A 19,556-nucleotide genomic window follows, 5' to 3' on the forward strand; every position below is an offset into this window, starting at 1 on the left:
GAAAATAATCTTTTATCAGAAATAGATTATATTTAGCAAACTGCAGTTCAGGGGACTACCTCTATCCTGGGGAGCTGGAACTGTTATTTGAGAAGGAAGAATTCCCGTTCAGCGCAGGCCACCATAATGCGTTGATTATACATTCCTGTCCTTCGTGGTGAACTTATAAGAGAATTCGAATGTTGTAAGACTGATGTGGAGAATGATCATGTGGTAACTCATCATACTATTATCATGTATGCTAGTCGACAGTAAACAAACAGAAGCAGGCATGAAGGATGGGTTGAGCTCTTCAGTTGTTTGCAGACCTGACTCTAAAAGGGTGGAAATGTTATAGGAAGAAGAGAAAGACGTAAAATAATGCCATTGCTTTCACTGTACTGGGACAGGTGTTATGTTGGTCAATCCTAGAATGATTTGCCTTCGCACTGAGTTAGTATGAAGCAGCAGCTAGTACTTTATTAAGGCTGGGACACACGCAGACAGATAACGAGACGAGCGGCCAAAATAGTACCCTCAAAAGAGTGGGGAAATAAAATGCATCTTCGCGTTGAATGAAAAAGTGAATGTTGAAGATAGGTCAATGAAGAATAGCCACCCCATACACGGCCTTTTATAGATCGGATGAAACTGTTCCAAAGAAATAGAATCGCGGAAAATTATACATTTCGCCTGGCAACATCTTTATCAAAATTTATCAATTTATGTTAGATAAGTTGGTTAAGATCTATACATTTCTTCCCACGTTTATCCAGATCTTGGAAGCCTGAACCTTTATTGGATTGAAGGTCGAAGCATGGAGCAATAACTGGATGTAAAACCCCGTTCTTTTGTGACATATTCCATATTACTAACATACGGTGCATTGATTTGTGAACTTACGTCGAAATGAAAAAGTGAAATGGAAATTGCATACGATGGTGCCAAAAAAAAACCCCACAGTTTACTTATTTAAACCTCCAAAAGACAATTAAAAAAAAACCTGTGAAAGACCATAAATATTTTTTTCCAGCTGTGAACCACAAGTATCATTCAGTGGAATAATTGAATAGTACTTATTTATTATTGTTCGCTAATTATATTATACGACCAATTAGGTGCGTTAAGTATTTGATGCGCTGGCTGCAGTGTTGGCTGGCTGCGGTGTTCGCTGGCTGCGGTGTTCGCTGGCTGCGCACCATAGCAACAGCATCACAATAGGACGCTAAAGTGGGAGAGGCAGGTACGAATATATAGTCATATAATATCCTCAATATCATGAAAGCTCCGGCGATGATGAGGTATTGAGGATATTAGGATATTCCTTCATGCACTACTGATTATCGTTATGTATAAGAATACTCCTGCCATTTAGAGGAAATTAAATGGTTTACTTTTGAAAACTGGAGGAGGCATTGTCTTCATTGTCTCGAAAGAATTTGAATTTATGGACTTAGTATTTACGACTTTTTCGGGCTTATTTGAGGTAATAGTGACCAAATTGGTAAGTTTTATATCATTTATCTGCCTATAAGTCTGGACTAAATGACTAGAGGTTATTAATGTATAAGATGTGAAGTATGTTGTTCACTGGGGGGTAGATAGATGTATAATTACATTTAGGGCCCAAGCATCGCCCATGGTCCATGTAACAACTGGGTCAGCAGGTCTACCCCTTCCTTGTATTGCAAAAGTGGCTGAGAATATTGGAAAATGGTGGGCTAAGATATTTCGAAGGGATATTTGAGTTTTTTTTTATTCTACCAAGGTCACATCCCCCCCAAGTTAGGATATTTGCCACCGTATTAATCAGTATTATTGCACTACAAAACTTTATAGGGAGATTGATTTGATGCTTGTTCACTCCAGGAACACCAGTCAAGGGATGGCCATGGCAAGAGAGTCTCCACTTATTCCTGTTAGTGTCTTAGTGCTTGATTTTTTTCAAGAGTTTCAAGACAGTATTTAAGACACGCTTCTATGCAGGTTAGGGTTTGCATCACCATTTTGATCAATTTTCATTAAAGAAACATTTAAAGCTAGTAGACAGAGTGTAATAGTGTGCATTTATGAAATGGTTCCTAAGTTCAGCTTGAATTACATAGAAGTGTGAGAAGTCTTTAGCATACCCATGCTTGAATAAAGAATGATAAGAGGGACATGATAGTCTTATGATTTAGCATAACAAAAATATTCATAAGAGAGAGTCCTACTATTCTAAAACTCCTGCTCCCTTATATGTTGATTTATGATTACCCCAAGACCCCTTTCTGAAAGGGCCTGGGTGTTATCCAGGAGCTACTTCAGCACCAAGATAGATGGAGTCCGGTAACACCACCCTGTATATACATCTGGGGTAATTATATTTAGTCATGATACTTATTGCTACTTTTTTTTTTTTTTTTTGTCGCTGTCTCCCGCGTTTGCGAGGTAGCGCAAGGAAACAGATGAAAGAAATGCCCCAACCCACCCCCATACACATGTATATACATACGTCCACACACGCAAAATATACATACCTACACAGCTTTCCATGGTTTACCCCAGACGCTTCACATGCCCCGATTCAATCCACTGACAGCACGTCAACCCCGGTATACCACATCGCTCCAATTCACTCTATTCCTTGCCCTCCTTTCACCCTCCTGCATGTTCAGGCCCCGATCACACAAAATCTTTTTCACTCCATCTTTCCACCTCCAATTTGGTCTCCCTCTTCTCCTCTTTCCCTCCACCTCCGACACATATATCCTCTTGGTCAATCTTTCCTCACTCATTCTCTCCATGTGCCCAAACCATTTCAAAACACCCTCTTCTGCTCTCTCAACCACGCTCTTTTTATTTCCACACATCTCTCTTACCCTTACATTACTTACTCGATCAAACCACCTCACACCACACATTGTCCTCAAACATCTCATTTCCAGCACATCCATCCTCCTGCGCACAACTCTATCCATAGCCCACGCCTCGCAACCATACAACATTGTTGGAACCACTGTTCCTTCAAACATACCCATTTTTGCTTTCCGAGATAATGTTCTCGACTTCCACACATTCTTCAAGGCTCCCAGAATTTTCGCCCCATCCCCCACCCTATGATCCACTTCCGCTTCCATGGTTCCATCCGCTGCCAGATCCACTCCCAGATATCTAAAACACTTCACTTCCTCCAGTTTTTCTCCATTCAAACTCACCTCCCAATTGACTTGACCCTCAACCCTACTGTACCTAATAACCTTGCTCTTATTCACATTTACTCTTAACTTTCTTCTTTCACACACTTTACCAAACTCAGTCACCAGCTTCTGCAGTTTCTCACATGAATCAGCCACCAGCGCTGTATCATCAGCGAACAACAACTGACTCACTTCCCAAGCTCTCTCATCCCCAACAGACTTCATACTTGGCCCTCTTTCCAAAACTCTTGCATTCACCTCCCAAACAACCCCATCCATAAACAAATTAAACAACCATGGAGATATCACACACCCCTGCCGCAAACCTACATTCACTGAGAACCAATCACTTTCCTCTCTTCCTACACGTACACATGCCTTACATCCTCGATAAAAACTTTTCACTGCTTCTAACAACTTTCCTCCCACACCATATATTCTTAATACCTTCCACAGAGCATCTCTATCAACTCTATCATATACCTTCTCCAGATCCATAAATGCTACATACAAATCCATTTGCTTTTCTAAGTATTTCTCACATACAGTCTTCAAAGCAAACACCTGATCCACACATCCTCTACCACTTCTGAAACCACACTGCTCTTCCCCAATCTGATGCTCTGTACATGCCTTCACCCTCTCAATCAATACCCTCCCATATAATTTACTAGGAATACTCAACAAACTTATACCTCTGTAATTTGAGCACTCACTCTTATCCCCTTTGCCTTTGTACAATGGCACTATGCACGCATTCCGCCAATCCTCAGGCACCTCACCGTGAGTCATACATACATTAAATAACCTTACCAACCAGTCAACAATACAGTCACCCCCTTTTTTAATAAATTCCACTGCAATACCATCCAAACCTGCTGCCTTGCCGGCTTTCATCTTCCGCAAAGCTTTTACTACCTCTTCTCTGTTTACCAAATCATTTTCCCTAACCCTCTCACTTTGCACACCACCTCGACCAAAACACCCTATATCTGCCACTCTATCATCAAACACATTCAACAAACCTTCAAAATACTCACTCCATCTCCTTCTCACATCACCACTACTTGTTATCACCTCCCCATTTGCGCCCTTCACTGAAGTTCCCATTTGCTCCCTTGTCTTACGCACTTTATTTACCTCCTTCCAGAACATCTTTTTATTCTCCCTAAAATTTAATGATACTCTCTCACCCCAACTCTCATTTGCCCTTTTTTTCACCTCTTGCACCTTTCTCTTGACCTCCTGTCTCTTTCTTTTATACGTCTCCCACTCAACTGCATTTTTTCCCTGCAAAAATCGTCCAAATGCCTCTCTCTTCTCTTTCACTAATACTCTTACTTCTTCATCCCACGACTCACTACCCTTTCTAATCAACCCACCTCCCACTCTTCTCATGCCACAAGCATCTTTAGCGCAATCCCTCACTGATTCCCTAAATACATCCCATTCCTCCCTCACTCCCCTTACTTCCATTGTTCTCACCTTTTTCCATTCTGTACTCAGTCTCTCCTGGTACTTCCTCACACAAGTCTCCTTCCCAAGCTCACTTACTCTCACCACCCTCTTCACCCCAACATTCACTCTTTTTTTCTGAAAACCCATACAAATCTTCACCTTAGCCTCCACAAGATAATGATCAGACATCCCTCCAGTTGCACCTCTCAGCACATTAACATCCAAAAGTCTCTCTTTCACGCGCCTGTCAATTAACACGTAATCCAATAACGCTCTCTGGCCATCTCTCCTACTTACATAAGTATACTTATGGCATGTATTGCTACTTACAAGCCTAATTTAGACATTGATCTACGTTGTTTTGCCTGAACCATTGTTATATTTTGTTCGTTGAACACTTATGGTTTTGGTGTATTCTAATTACTTTTGAAGGGAACTTGTATAGTTTTACATCAATCTTATGAATTGATATAACAAAAATATTCATAAGAGAGGGCTCTACTGTTTTTAAATTCTTACCTATATATGTTGATTTATAATTACCCCAAGACTTCTTTCTGAAATGGTTGAATTGCTGTAGTACCAAGACAGGTGGAGTCCAGTAACATCACCTTGTATATACAGTTGGGTATATACTTACATACATAATTATTACATGACAGCTAGAGACTGAGTGTGAACAAAAGGGGCCTTTGTTGTCTTCCTAGAGCTACCTCGCACACAGGAGGGGGGAGGGGGTTGTTAGTTCATGTGTGGCAGGGTGGCGATGGGAATGAATAAAGGCAGACAGTATGAATTATATACATGTGTATATATATGTATGTCTGTGTGTGTATATATGTGTATATGTTAAGATGTATAGGTATGTATATTTGCGTGTGTGGACGCGTATGTATATACATGTGTATGTGGGTGGGTTGGGCCATTCTTTCGTCTGTTTCCTTGTGCTACCTCGCTAACGCGGGAGACAGCGTCAAAGCAAAATATATAGATAATAAATGAATACCTAATATAGACTGTGATCTACCTTGTTTTGTCTAAACTATTTGACACATGTTATATGTTGGTATCTTCTAACTACTTTTGAAGAGAACATGTAAATTTTTATGTCATATCTAAGTTTGTGATTATGTGTAGTTTTGAATAGCAAATTTTCTTCAGTTATTGATTTGCAGCTGGTATTTTATAAAAGTCAAGTAAATAGGAAAAAGTAGATCCTAGTGTATCTCTCTGGTTCCTTTCCCATGTGATATAGCTAGAGCCCGAGGACAGATGATTACCTTGTCGAGTTTTCAGGTATTGCTTTTAGATATGTAATGAAATAGAAGACAGTGCAGAAGTTTATGTTAAGAAAGGATTTTCTCATGGAACTCATGATTCTTATTTGGGAGGCAGTTTATATATAATTGTTTTAATTTTTTCGGAAGTGATACAAGAACATTGGCTTTCTCTTATTACAGGAATCTCATTCTCAGGGATGTCATACTCATGGATGTGATATACAAGGTCTTCTTAATTTGGAGCGTAGCACATTCAACATATCAGGCTTCAAACAACTTTGATCATTCCTTACATTTGAGTCAAAATCTTGTGAAGGAAAAGATATCTACTGATGAGAAAGCATCAGGTAGAAGATTGGATGGTCTTCTTACAAAGAAATGTTATGGTGATGGTGCTTTATCGTATGAAGATACTGTTTGTACTAAATTTTGTAGAGGTGCTTGGATTCACAACTATTATACTCTAGCATTCTGGAATTCTGTTATAAAGGGGGAAGTGGACAGTCAGTGTCTATTACAGAATGGAAAAAAAGATGATGTACTTCATTTACATAAGCATATTCAGAATAAAGAATTAGGTGTAACCAATGATTGCAATGAAAATAATGAAAGTGGTGTTCCAGTAAGTCCGGTAAATTTAGAAAGCTCAAGTCCTCACAGCTTGTATTCTTCAGTCTGGTGCTATTCATCGCCAGAATCCGGTCTTCGATGTCATTTTCAGAATCTTCATTATAATTTGTTATTGAAAGAATATGCCTTTGTATACAGCCCTGATTCTATTGTATATGGTATAAAGAACATTAGAGATTTGCAAGAACAGTTGTATCTGTCATCTGTGAAAGGACACAATGCTTTCCAGATGCGTATAGCGGTTGTACCATATACTTCATTTGTTACAAAATATAAAAGCAAAATTATTCATGGCAAGAGTCTTCTTATGGCTCGTTTCAAGCCAGATAATCTTATGCACGTATTTCATGATGACCTTCTGCCGATATACTTTACAATCCAGGAGCTTTGCACAAATATAAGGTCATGCATTGAGGACTTGAAACTTATTATTACTGATGAAAATGAACGTGGGATGTACTGGGACCTCTTTCAGTTATTGTCAAAGAAGATTATGTTGATATCTGAACATGTAAGTAACAGCCATACCTGGTGCTGTTTTGAGAGTGCTTTCATTGGTCTGAACATGATAAGTGTGTGGTACCAATATGGCTTTGGGAAACCACAGGGACCAGAGATGAAAAGCACCATTTCAGGGTATCTTTTGAGGCAATTTACTGGTTTTGTGAAAAAAGAGCTAAAAGTACCTCAGCTACCAAATGATGCACTTGTAGGGGTTTTAATATCTAGAAAATTTATTCGTAAAATATTGAATGAAAATGAAGTGGCTGCAGTTATTCAAGACCACCTTGCAGTGGTAAGTGGCCAAGAGAATTCAGATGTCAAGATTTTATCTCTTGAAGAAAATGGTCTACATGTGGTTATAGGGGAATTATCTCGAGCTCGTGTAGCTGTAGGGATGCATGGTGCAGCTTTAATTCTTGGTATGTTTCTTCCACCTGGATCTCTTTTGATAGAGATTTGGCCTTTTGGGATAGATCCCAGTGCTGCTACAGTGTACAAAACAATGTGCGAGTTGGAAGGCTTTGGTGTTACGTATGTTCCATGGGTGAATAAGGACAGTGAAAATACAGTATTTCATCCTGAATACCCTACCTTCTATGGGGGTCTAAGTCATTTATCATATAGTGAGCAAGAGGACACAATTAGAAGTCTTTATGAAAATTTAATTCAGGATTTAGAATGCTGTGATAATTCAAATTGGCTTTTTAGAGTATACCAAGATACAAAAGTTCATATCTCTGAAAGTGGTAGTAATTATAAAAGTGTTTCATTTTCTAGTGTTTTGAAAGAAGGTTTAAGAATGTCAGAAGAATATGTGATAAGTGATGAAATAGCTAGAAACAGAATGCAGTTTCAGATGTATCCTTCTGTAGTGCAGGAAGCAAAGTGCTATTTAATCAGAAACAGCTACCATACGAAGATGTTCTTGGAATGGAAGGACCCATGGAACACTGAAGATATTAACTGTCAAGATATCTTCTTTGAAGTTGTGGTACAGGCACATGGTGATAGTAAAGTTATAAGAAATGTTTTGCATGACAGGAGGTTCTTGAAGAAATTTAATTTGGAAGTTGAATCTACTGATACATGGATTACGTGTTTTTGTGATGATATTGAAGGTGCTGTCCAGTATGTAAAATGTGTCTGATCATTTTGAAAAGCAAGAATTTTCATTTACTATGCCTCTTGCTTTATTTGATACTCTGCTAATGAAATTATAAAAGTTTATGTGACTTGGGTATTGTACACAAATCCCACTTACTGGAAAGAAGACCTGCCCCAGTTTGTGATGTATGCAGTTGCAGTGTTACCTTGGAACATAAGCTAACATGATGTGAAAAAATATGAGTCTTAAGAGTCATCTCTTGATTATATGATATCAGTGGAAGGAATAAAGTCATTGAAGAAATTTCAAACCAGTATTCATATAATAGACATTTTTTTAAAGGAAGCCAAAATATATAATTTTATGTAAATGTTTTTAAGTTTTCAGAAATCTTTTACAGGAAGCCAAAATATGTAATCCTCTGCCATACAGATTACACTGATGAAATCATAATATGATATTCAGCATGGTTTCTTAACAAGTGAAAATTTTTCAACAAAACGAGGATAGCTCGTATCTCATCATTGACAAATTAGTTTCTTAAGTACCCTTTAGTAGTTTATCATTTAAGATCCTTATGGTGCTGATTTAGATAGGATCACATCATTTAATCACTGATTTTACCATATTTAAGATTGACTGTTTACAGTGTCATCATATTTTGACCCCTGCAGTAAAATTTAAGTTTTCCTCCATGTTTTCGTTCAGGTTTGGAAAAGATTTTAGAATTAACACTGCCTAACCAGTTTATTCTTTGACCTAAAGATAACTCATGTTATTGTTAGGTTCTTATGATCACCAGCCACAAATACCATTGATGCATGAACAAAACATGATGTAAATGCGTGTGCTTTTGTGATTCGGACTCATGAACCAAAAAGGGATCCCCATTTTGTAAACAAAAAGCTTTGGATTCAAGTAGTTAAATAGATATTTTGAAATGAATATTATTACACAATATACTAACAGGGCCTTTATGAGACTATTGTATAGTCAAGGCAGCACTTCATACAAGAGCAGTGAAATATGGACTCCTTAGAGTGAGAATTTCCTTAGAGAGTCTGTACTTCTCTCAATTCTTTCATTATGATTTAGCTTTTCCAAGGATGATTGCTCATAAAGTAGCCTTTTTCAGGATTGCTAGAAAACCTGTTCATTGAATATAACTCCATTTTGGGGAATAGATATTATTTAGTAACATCAGTTTGACTTACTGTACTCAGTCATTAGATGTTAGTGGTATCCAGTTCTTGATAACTCATTTACATGACTCTAGAGGTTGCTGCTCTCAAATAAAATGCCTGAACTAAAAAAATGGTGCCTTTATTTAGACACCTGCGATCTGGAATATGTATGTATTTAGTCATTCCATCAGAAAGAGAAATAACTCTGAAAAAAGAAATGTCAAAAAATGATTTGTGAATGGCATGATTCTATTTAGATTGACTAGTTCTGGTGTCATTTCTATAGAACATGGAATGCACAGAGGCCTACTGTTTTTTTTTCCAGCCTAATTATGAACAGGAAGTTGATTAATTTTATTGTCTTTGATTATATAACCTTAGGACCCCATGTGTAGTTATCCTGCAGTTCTAAACTGTAATACACTCAGTAGTAGGGAAATAATAGACTCCTTGCTACTATTTAGTGAGAAGTTCTTTGATGAGATTGTACAAGTATCTCACTTGTCCATTGTCACACAATGATAGAGTCTTTGTAAATTGCCCAAGTATCCCATTTGTCCATTGTCACACAATGATAGTTTCCGTAAATTGACTTCATTTTCCAGTGCAACTCCATATGGAGTCCAGTAGCACCAGTTGGTTGATGACCTTAATTTATTGAAATAGATGTTGAACATCTTTTATGTGGCTCTTGCAACTTCAAGGCTGCACTCCAGTTAGGAGCAGGGAAATAATGGACTTCTTTGAATTAAGGAGTTCCTGTATGAAACTGTCGTTTTTTTATCTACCAATATCAATGATACTTTCTTACCAGAGGGGACTTTTCTCTCACAGTTAAACCACAAACAGGCAGAGTTTAGTATGATCAAAGGAAGTAGATGATAGTTAAGACATTCTAAGGGAAATTATGGACTCCTTTGAATTAAGGAGTTCCTGTACAAATCTGTACTGCTTTTTATCTACTTACAACAATGATATTTTCATACCAAAGGTGACTTCACTCACTGTTATACCACAAGCAGGCAGAGTTTAGGAAGATCAGAGGAAGTAGATGAAAGTTAAAACATTCTTATGGTTCTAGCCTACTGTCATGTTATTAGAACTGAATTGTTTAGGCAGTACTGAGATAGTGTGTAGTTTGAAAGTAAAGAAATTGTTCATTATCCTGGATTATACCATTTCAATTTGCATTTCAGTTTGATGATAAGTACTGGATAGGTACGTACAGTACTTATCTGTATGAGTCCATTTTTTCCCCCATCCATTTTATATTGTAACCTTGTGACAGTTTGGTATGGTGAATGTTGTGTAATATAGTCTAGCTGATGTCTGTTTCCAAAAGCAAAAACCAGAGTCCACCTCAGCATATTAGTTTTTGAGGTCAGATTAGGAGATTTGATAAGGCAGACTATTCAGGTTCAGTTCCATCAAGTTAGTATGTAAAGCTAGAGCTTTACTAGATTTGAGAACAGCACTCTGTACAAGTATGAATCAGTCCCTTCTTTGATTTGAGCATTGGCTTGTCTCTGCCTAGGATGATCCCAGTGGAGAGGCCCTTCCTTAGACTCTCCATAATGATCTAGAAGTAATCAAGCACCCATCATGAGTTCCTGAATACCAAGACTAATCCTCAACACACTGGAACTTTTTTTTTCTGAATAGAAATAGAAATATTTAAAACAAAACTAGATTTTGTTTTGGTCTGTGACCATAGATTTTGTGGTCAATCCCAGATGAACCTTGGATTGACAGTTATGAAATGTATGTAACAGCAGAGTAAACTGTGTTGTTTACCAATTAGGACTTGTGTTGAGTGCTACATGTTAGCCCTTTCTTTTTGGGAAAATCTCATCAGAGGTACTTGCTGGTATGTACACCAATCATACACTGTCTCTACTCCCTTAGGTTTTTCCGATCACAATGTTGTCTCACCTCTAATTGTGCACATCCTCCCCGTGTCTTTCCCACACCATGAAATGTCAATTTTGGCATTGGAAGAACTTAGTGGATACCATTGCCCAATATTTATGCTGACTTTCTTTGGAACCAGTACAATACTGCTTGCTGACTCAGACGAGAAAGACAATCCCTTGGTATTCTTTATAAACAGTTAATCTAATGGGCCATAAACCACACTTCACCCACTGAGTCATCCACCCATTCAAAAGCTAATGTAACAGAGCTGCAAATCCTACAAAGAAATCACTGTCTTTAACAGCAAAGATAGGTGTGTTTGATGTTATAGTAGTCTCATTGATGCTATTTCGTTGTGAGGCATGGAACTCAGACAGAAGTGTAAAGAATAGGGTAAATGTGTTGGAAGTGAACTGCATGAGGACAACATTTGGTATGAGGAGGGTTGATCTGAACTGCTTGAAGACAACATTTGATCAAATAAGAACGATAGGAGAAGAGAGAGGTATGGGTAGTAAGAGCTGAAGAGGGTGTACTGAAATGTTTTGGACGTATAGAGAAGATGAGCAAGAAAAGGATGATGAAGAGGGTCTGATTGTGGATAAGGGGCTGTGGTTTCAGTGCATTACATATGACCGCTACAGAATGGATGTGAACAATATGACAGCTATAGAATGGATGTGATCAGATAAGGATTTTTCTTTGTCTATTCCTGGTGTTACCTCACCAACACATGAAACAGCAAATGTGTTTGTGTATGTACTTTATTTTTGTGTTGGTTGCACCAATCACGGACTAAAGTCCACCTCAAAGCTGGGCTTTAATTGAAATATAGAGAGCTTAATGAATAGGAAAAAGAAGAGTAAAGTATATATGAATTTTGGAGAAATTGAAGAACCTGTCTTTTAAAATGTGCCTAGTGTTAGTTATCTGGAAAGACATGAGAGGGTAGAGAATTCCAAAGCTTTGAGGTGCAGGGAAAGAAACAGTAATCAAAGTAGACCACCCTTGAGTTGTCAACAGCCACACAATAGTATCATTATCATCAGCCAATGTGAGTCCACATTAGTGAAGCACTTACTCATACTGGAGAGGAGCCATATGAGTGCTCACTATAGCCAGAGTGTTGATGTATTGCAGCTCATGACTCTTCATAAAGGAGATAAGCCATATGAAGGTTCACAGTGCCAAAAGACTTCCCAGAATATTCAGTTAGTGAGGCACAAGATGCTCATAGAGGAGAGATACCACATGAAAATTCATGCATTCAAAATACTTCTGATAGGAGTATTTTGATGTGGCACATAATTGTTCATACAAGAGTTGAAGCCATTTGCTTATTGATATTTCCAAAAGTTATCCCATTTCCTGGAGGATTGGTTAGTGTGGCACTTGACTGTTCATACAGGAGATAAACCATATTGCTGAAGGGCATCCTCCCAAGAGATTGATTTAGTGAGGCATGTGAATACTTATTTACGAGAGAAGCCATATATTCTTATAAGAAAGGTAGAATGTTTAAGGAAAGGAACCTGGATGTTTAGGCACTGAGTGGAATGAAGCTCAAGGGTAAAGGGGAGGAGTGGTTTGGGAATGTCTTGGGAGTAAAGTCGGGTTGGTGAGAGAACAAAAGCGAAGGAAGGAGTAGCACTACTGAAGCAGGAGTTGTGGGAGTATGTGATAGTGTAAGAAATTAAACTCTAGATTGATTTGGGTAAAACTGAAAGTGAATGGAGAGAGATGGGTGATTATTGGTGCCTATGCACCTGTTCATGAGAAGAAAAATCATGAGAGGCAAGTGTTTTGGGAGCAGCTGAGCGAGTATGTTAGTAGCTTTGATTCATGAGACTGGGTTATAGTGATGGGTGATTTGAATGCAAAGGTGATTGTATAATTGGTGTACATGGGGTATTCAGTGTTGTAAATGGAAATGGTGAAGAGCTTGTAGATTTGTGTGCTGAAAAAGGACTGGTGATTGGGAATACCTGGTTTAGAAAGAGATATACATGAGGATATGTTTGTAAGTAGGAGAGATGGCCAGAGAGCATTATTGGATTACGTGGTAATTGATAGGTGTGTGAAAGACTTTTGGATGTTAATGTGCTGAGAGGGGCAACTGGAGAGATGTCTTATCATTATCTTGTGGAGGTGAAGGTGAAGATATGTAGAGGTTTTTAGCAAAGAAGAGGGAATGTTAGGGTGAAGAGAGTGAGTGAGCTTGGAAAGGAGACTTGTGTGAGGAAGTACCAGGGTAGATTGAGTGCAGAATGGAAAAAGGTGAGAGCAAATGACATAAGGGGAGTGGAGGAGGAATGTGATGTATTTAGGGAAGCAGTGATGGCTTGCACAAAAGATGCCTGTGGCATGAGAAAGGTGGAAAGTGTCCAGATTAGAAAGGGTAATGAGTGGTGGGATGAAGTAAGAATGTTATTGAAAGAGAAGGGAGGCATTTGGAAGATTTTTGCAGGGAAATAGTGCAAATGACTGGGAGATGTATAAAAGAAAGAGGGAAGAGGTCAAGAGAAAGGTGCTAAAGATGAAAAAGAGGGCAAATAAGAGTTGGGGTGAGAGAATATCATTAAATCTTAGGGAGAATTAAAAGATATTTTGGAAGGAGGTAAATAAAGTGCGTAAGACAAGAGAACAAATGGGAACATTGGTGAAGGGGGCAACTGGAGAGGTAATAACAAGTAGTGGTGAAGTGAGAGGGAGATGGAGTGAGTATTTTGAAGGTTTGTTGAATGTGTTTGATGATAGAGTGGCAGATATAGAGTTTCTTGGTTGAGGTGGTGTTTGAAGTGAGAGGGTCAGAGAGAATGGTTTGGGAAACAGAGAAGAGGTAGTGAAGCTTTGCAGAAGATAAAAGCCTGCACAGTGGTGGGTTTGGATGGTATTGCTGTGGAATTTATTAAAAAAGGGGATGAATGCATTGTTGACTGGTTAGTGGAGATTCATTGCATGTATGATTCATGGTGAAGTGCTTGAGGATTGGCAGAATGCATGCATAGTGCCATTGTACAAAGGCAAAGGGGATAAAGGTGAGTGTTCAAATTACAGAGGTATATGTTTGTTGAGTATTCCAGGGAAATTATATGGGAGGGTATTGATTGAGAGAGTGAGGGCATGTACAGAGCATTAGATTGGGGAAAAACAGTGTGGTTTCAGTAATGGTAGAGGATGTGTGGATCAGGTGTTTGCTTTGAAGAATGTATGTGAGAAATACTTAGAAAAACAAATGTATTTGTATGTAGCAATTATGGATCTAGAGAAGGCATATGATAAAGTTGATAGAGATGCTCTGTGGGAGGTAAGTTGGTAGAAGCAGTGAAAAGTTTTTATTGAGGATGTAAGGCATATGTACGAGTAGGAAGAGAGGAAAGTGATTGGTTCCCAGTGAATGTTTGTTTGCAGCAGGGGTGCGTAATGTCTCCATGGTTGTTTAATTTGCTTATGGATGGGGTTGTTAGGGAGATGAATGCAAGAGTTTTGGAAAGAGGGGCAAGTATGCAGTCCATTGTGGATGAGAGGGCTCGGGAATGAGTTAGTTGTTGTTCACTGATGATAACAGCGCTGGTGGCTAATTCAGGTGAGAAACTGCAGAAGCTGGTAACTGAGTTTGGTAAAGTGTGTGAAAGAAGAAAGCTGAGAGTGAATGTGAATAAGAGCAAGATTGTTAGAGTCAGTAGGGTTGAGGGACAAGTCAATTGGGAGGTAAGTTTGAATGGAGAAAAACTGGGGGAAGTGGAGTGTTTTAGATATCTGGGGGTGGACTCAGCAGTGGATGGAACCATGGAAGCGGAAGTCAGCCACAGGGTGGGGGATAGGGTGAATGTTCTGGAAGCGTTGAAGAATGTGTGGAGGGCGAGAATGTTATCTTGGAGAGCAAAAATGGGTATGTTTAAAGGAATTGTGGTTCCAACAATGTTATATGGTTGTGAGGCATGGGCTATAGATAGGGTTGTGCGCATGAGGGTGGATATGTTGGAAATGAGATGTTTGAGAACAATATGTATGTGATGCAAGGTGGTTAGATCAAGTAAGTAATGAAAGGGTAAGAGGGATGTGTGGTAAAAAAAGTGTGGTTGAGAGAGCAGAAGAGGGTGTATTGAAATGGTTTGGTCACGTGGAAAGTATGAGTGAGGAAAGATTGACAACGAGGATATATGTGTCAGAGATGGAGGAAATGAGAAGTGGGAGACCAAATTGGAGATGGAAGGATGGAGTGAAAAAGATTTTGGACGATCGGGGACTGAACATGCAGGAGGGTGAAAGGTGTGCAAGGAATAGAGTGAATTGGAATGATGTGGTATACCAGGGTCAACATGCTGTCAATGGATTGAACCAGGTCATGTGAAGCATCTGGGGTAAAACATGGAAAGTTTTGTGGGGCCTGGATGTGGAAAGGGAGCTGTGGTTTCAGTGCATTACACATGACAGCTAGATTCTGAGTGTGAACGAATGTGGCCTTTGTTGTCTTTTCCTTGTGCTACCTTGCATAGGGGGAGGGAGATGCCATTTCATGTGTTGCAGGGTGGCAGCGGGAATGGATGAAGGCAGCATGTATGAATGTGTACATGTGTATATATGTATGTGTCTGTGTATGTATATGTATATATATGTTGAAATATATAGGTATGTATATGTGCGTGTGTGGGCATTTATGTATATACATGTGTATGTGAGTGAGCTGGGCCATTCTTTCATCTGTTTCCTTGTGCTACCTTGCTAATGCGGGAGACAGCGACTAAGTGTAATAGATGAATGAATAATTATAAAGAAGATATTTTCTTTGACTTCGTTTAATGCAGCACATGAATGATCATAGAGGAGAGAAGCCATATGAATATTTATATTGTCAGAAGTACTTCTTCCAGAGAAGTACTTTTGTGAACCACATGATTATTGGTATTGGAAAGAAACTATGTAATTGCACAGTGCCTAAGGATTGTCACATGGAGGTTTCACTTACTGCAGCACACAGCTAATCACACGAGAGTATTCATATGAATGCTCTCAGTGCCTAAAGACCTTTTCCCAAAGGGGTCATCTAGTGCAGCACTTTGCTATTCTCAGGAGAAAGTTCACATGAATGCTCACAGTGTCATAACACCTGATGGAGTGTTCTAGTGAACCATTTTAATATTCATTTAAGAAAGATGCCATATTAAAGTTCACATTCCCAAAGACCTTCCATAGAAGTAGTATGATAGAGCACACAGTTATTCATACTGGAAAGAAGTCATATTGATGTACACAGTATTAGGAATCATTCTCCTTTTGTAGTAATTTCATGTAACGCATGACTGTTCATACAAGTGAGAGGCCATATGAATGTTCCCAGTCAACCTTCAACTCGAGGAGGTATGTAATGAAGCACATTACTATTTAGACAGGGGAGATCCAAAAGGATTTTCACATCCCCAAAATGTTTTTAGCTAGAAGAATGATTTAGTCCAGCATATGAAAATTCAGATAGGTTAGAAGCCATTCATATGGCTATTAAGGCTTCCACCTTTCACAGTATAGCTGGTCAGACATACCACAGTTCTTGTCATGACCATCAGTTTGATAAAATGCTGCCCTAATATCTAAGGGCCTTTTGATGGTTCATATGCCAATAAAGAATTAAAATATTCCTGAAGAAGTCAAACTGTAAATTGCTAATGGTGCAGAATTCATTATCATCGAGATAGAGTTATCCAGAACTGGTCAGATTTGTCCCTGAGTTATATAATGTTAATCGTATGACATGACATTGTTAAGAAATAGTTCTGACCTTTATGAATCTAATTATTAGAGATAAAAAAGAAATTGCTGCCTCTAAGTCGTTCTATAAGATATATCAAACAGTGAGGCAAAAAGTTTTCACAGCAGCCAATGAAACTGATCACAGATCCCAAAATTAATAACTGTGGTTTGTTCAGGGAGAACATTGTGTTATCCTCATCATTTTCCTGTGTAGAGCATTGTTAAGTTTATATTGATGAATATGTACTTGTGTATATATGTATATGTTGATTTGTGTATGGGCATCTCTGTATATGTATATGTGTATATGGGTGGATGGGCCATTCTTCATATGTTTCCTGGCGCTAACTCGCTGACGCAGGAAATAGGTATTTCCTGTGGGGCAGGATAGCAATGGGAATGGATGAAGGCAGCAAGTATGAATATATACTTGTCTATGTATTTATGTGTCTGTGTATGTATATGTATGCATTGATATGTATGTGTGTGTATGGGCGTTTATGTATGTATATGTGTATATGAGTGGTTGGGCCATTCTTTTTCTGGTTCCTTTCGTCTCTTTCCTTGCGCTACCTTGCTGACACAGGAAACAGCGGTTAAGTATGATAAATGAGTATAATGTATATATCGATACACAAGCTCAGTTTTGAGGAAGACAGTTACTACATCTAGAGTGAAGATGATTGTAATTACTTTTGATTATTTCACTATTGCTTTTGATTATATATGAAGCTTCCTTGAAGTAGTATTTGTTTCAGTGCTTATGTACGAATTTGAAATTCAAGTGTATATAGTTCAGGATACATTAAAGATAAGAGTAATATAGATGTAGAACTTGTGGATAATTGAAGTTAGAGAAGCAGATAGAATGAAGATGTGAGAAGGTTATATGGTGTGAAAAAGCCATTAGAAAAACGCAGGGATGAAAGTCTCAGGATGGCGTGGTCATTCAAAACATAAGGCAGATGATAGTATGTTCAAGAAGATATATAGCAGTACGGTATATGTTACAAGAAGTAGACTAGAAGAGATATGTAACAGGAGTAAGATAGCTGATTAGAGCCAGAAATATTTCAGGTGAAGGTGTTTGGGAAGTGAGTTGGATACAATTGAACCTTTTAATGTATTTTGATGGTTTTATTGGGAAAGTTGGTGAAAAAGTATGTCGCTCCTTTATGAGTGGAAATCTATGTTTTATGTATGACAAGATTTTCGGTGAAGTAGAAAAACTGATTCATCAGTGGGGCAAGGTTACCTCATCATCAAAGAACTCCAAAGAAACTTGACAGAACTCCTAAAACCACCCATTGATATGAATTGCCCAATGATTGTTAACATCATTAGTTCTTTGAGATGTTGGACTGTCTTCTGGATGAACTCAGGGTACACTTCAGTAATAGTGCTTTTCTCATGGCAAATCAAAAGAATCATTTCATCTTGGATCAACCAACATAGTAGAAACAGAAATACTGGATGTTTCATAACAAAAATGAGGGTGATGTCAACCCCCCAAAGAGATCCGAATGCCTGCTGAAAATTTTTCTTGACATGAATGATGTTGGAGCAACTAAAGAAAATCAGGAACATAAATAGGTACTTTGATTTATCAGTAATGCACCCGTCATATTTAGCAAGAGTAGCATTCCCATGATAAAGTATTTTACATCATTCCAAGGACAACTGCAAAGGCTGAAGATATATACCTTCTTTAGATGATGGGATAAGCATGGTTGAACAGTGTCATCGCAGCACATATATTCAAAGATAGGCTGGACAAGATGAACCTTTAGTCCATGCCAAATGCATTCAGTTTAGATAACAAGTGTCAGTTAGCTTACTTAGGAAAATTTGTAAGGCAACAAGCTGAGACCATATCATACAGGACTGTCTCTGAATATGCTGTTTATCCCATATGATAGGTTTTGTGCTGAGTAAAGGAAATGTGCTAAAGGGCTTTGCTCTCTGTATTCATGTATGGTATACTGAACTATTGCATAAGATATCCTGTGTTTAGTTTGGTGTACATTTGTCATCATGCACATATATAAGTTTCCCAGAGTTAATGGAATAATAACAGCCCTTGTCATAAACAAGTCTCATGGTTCTGATAAATTTTCACTTTACATGCTGAAGATGTGTGGTGGTATACTTGACAGACCTCTTCAAATATTGTTCAAAATATGGCTGAAGAAAGGTGAAGAGAGGTGTTGCACCACAGACTGGTTTCACTAATCAATGTGGTCCGTAAGTTGCTGAGAATGATAATGAGGAAGCCAGTAGACCCCCTCCTGTAGAGGGAACGAGTGAGTGGCTAGAGAGAATTCCCAGAATGTGTAAAGGTTGCATGGTTTCATTAGGGTTATTTGGGTGGTTTAATGGTTGGAGCATTTTGGAAGATGAGAGGGAGTGTGGGTGACTATGATATGAAACTTAAAGACAGATGAATTGGTGTATGCAGGTGATGCCATTTTTTCAGCTAAGACAGAGAAGGAATTGGATGGAATGGTTGACCAGTTTGATGATGTATGTATGTGGATAAAAGCAAGATACAATTTTTTGAAAAGAAAGGCAAGGC

The 19,556-nt window shown here is 38.4% G+C and overlaps 1 protein-coding gene across 6 annotated transcripts in view; it reads left to right on the top strand.

Annotated features, from left to right (window-relative positions):
- Nucleotides 1–1,095: 1,095 nt before the first annotated feature.
- LOC139764672 (protein O-linked-mannose beta-1,4-N-acetylglucosaminyltransferase 2-like) overlaps nucleotides 1,096–19,556 on the top strand; it is a 79,148-nt gene continuing 60,687 nt past the window's right edge. For 2 of the 6 annotated variants that reach the window (XM_071691552.1, XM_071691553.1), the window contains exons 1-2: nucleotides 1,096–1,222; nucleotides 1,849–1,965. Coding sequence is in view for 3 of the 6 variants with exons in the window: in XM_071691549.1 (XP_071547650.1) it covers nucleotides 6,105–8,177 (2,073 nt within the window). In the remaining 3 variants the exon portion in view is untranslated. Of the gene's footprint in view, nucleotides 1,223–1,257; nucleotides 1,466–1,848; nucleotides 1,966–6,076; nucleotides 9,451–19,556 lie in introns of those variants that run through there. The other 4 variants (XM_071691549.1, XM_071691550.1, XM_071691551.1 and 1 more) reach the window with 4 other exon arrangements.

Source organism: Panulirus ornatus, chromosome 50 (genome assembly GCF_036320965.1).
Source record: "Panulirus ornatus isolate Po-2019 chromosome 50, ASM3632096v1, whole genome shotgun sequence".
Lineage (NCBI taxonomy): Eukaryota > Metazoa > Arthropoda > Malacostraca > Decapoda > Palinuridae > Panulirus > Panulirus ornatus.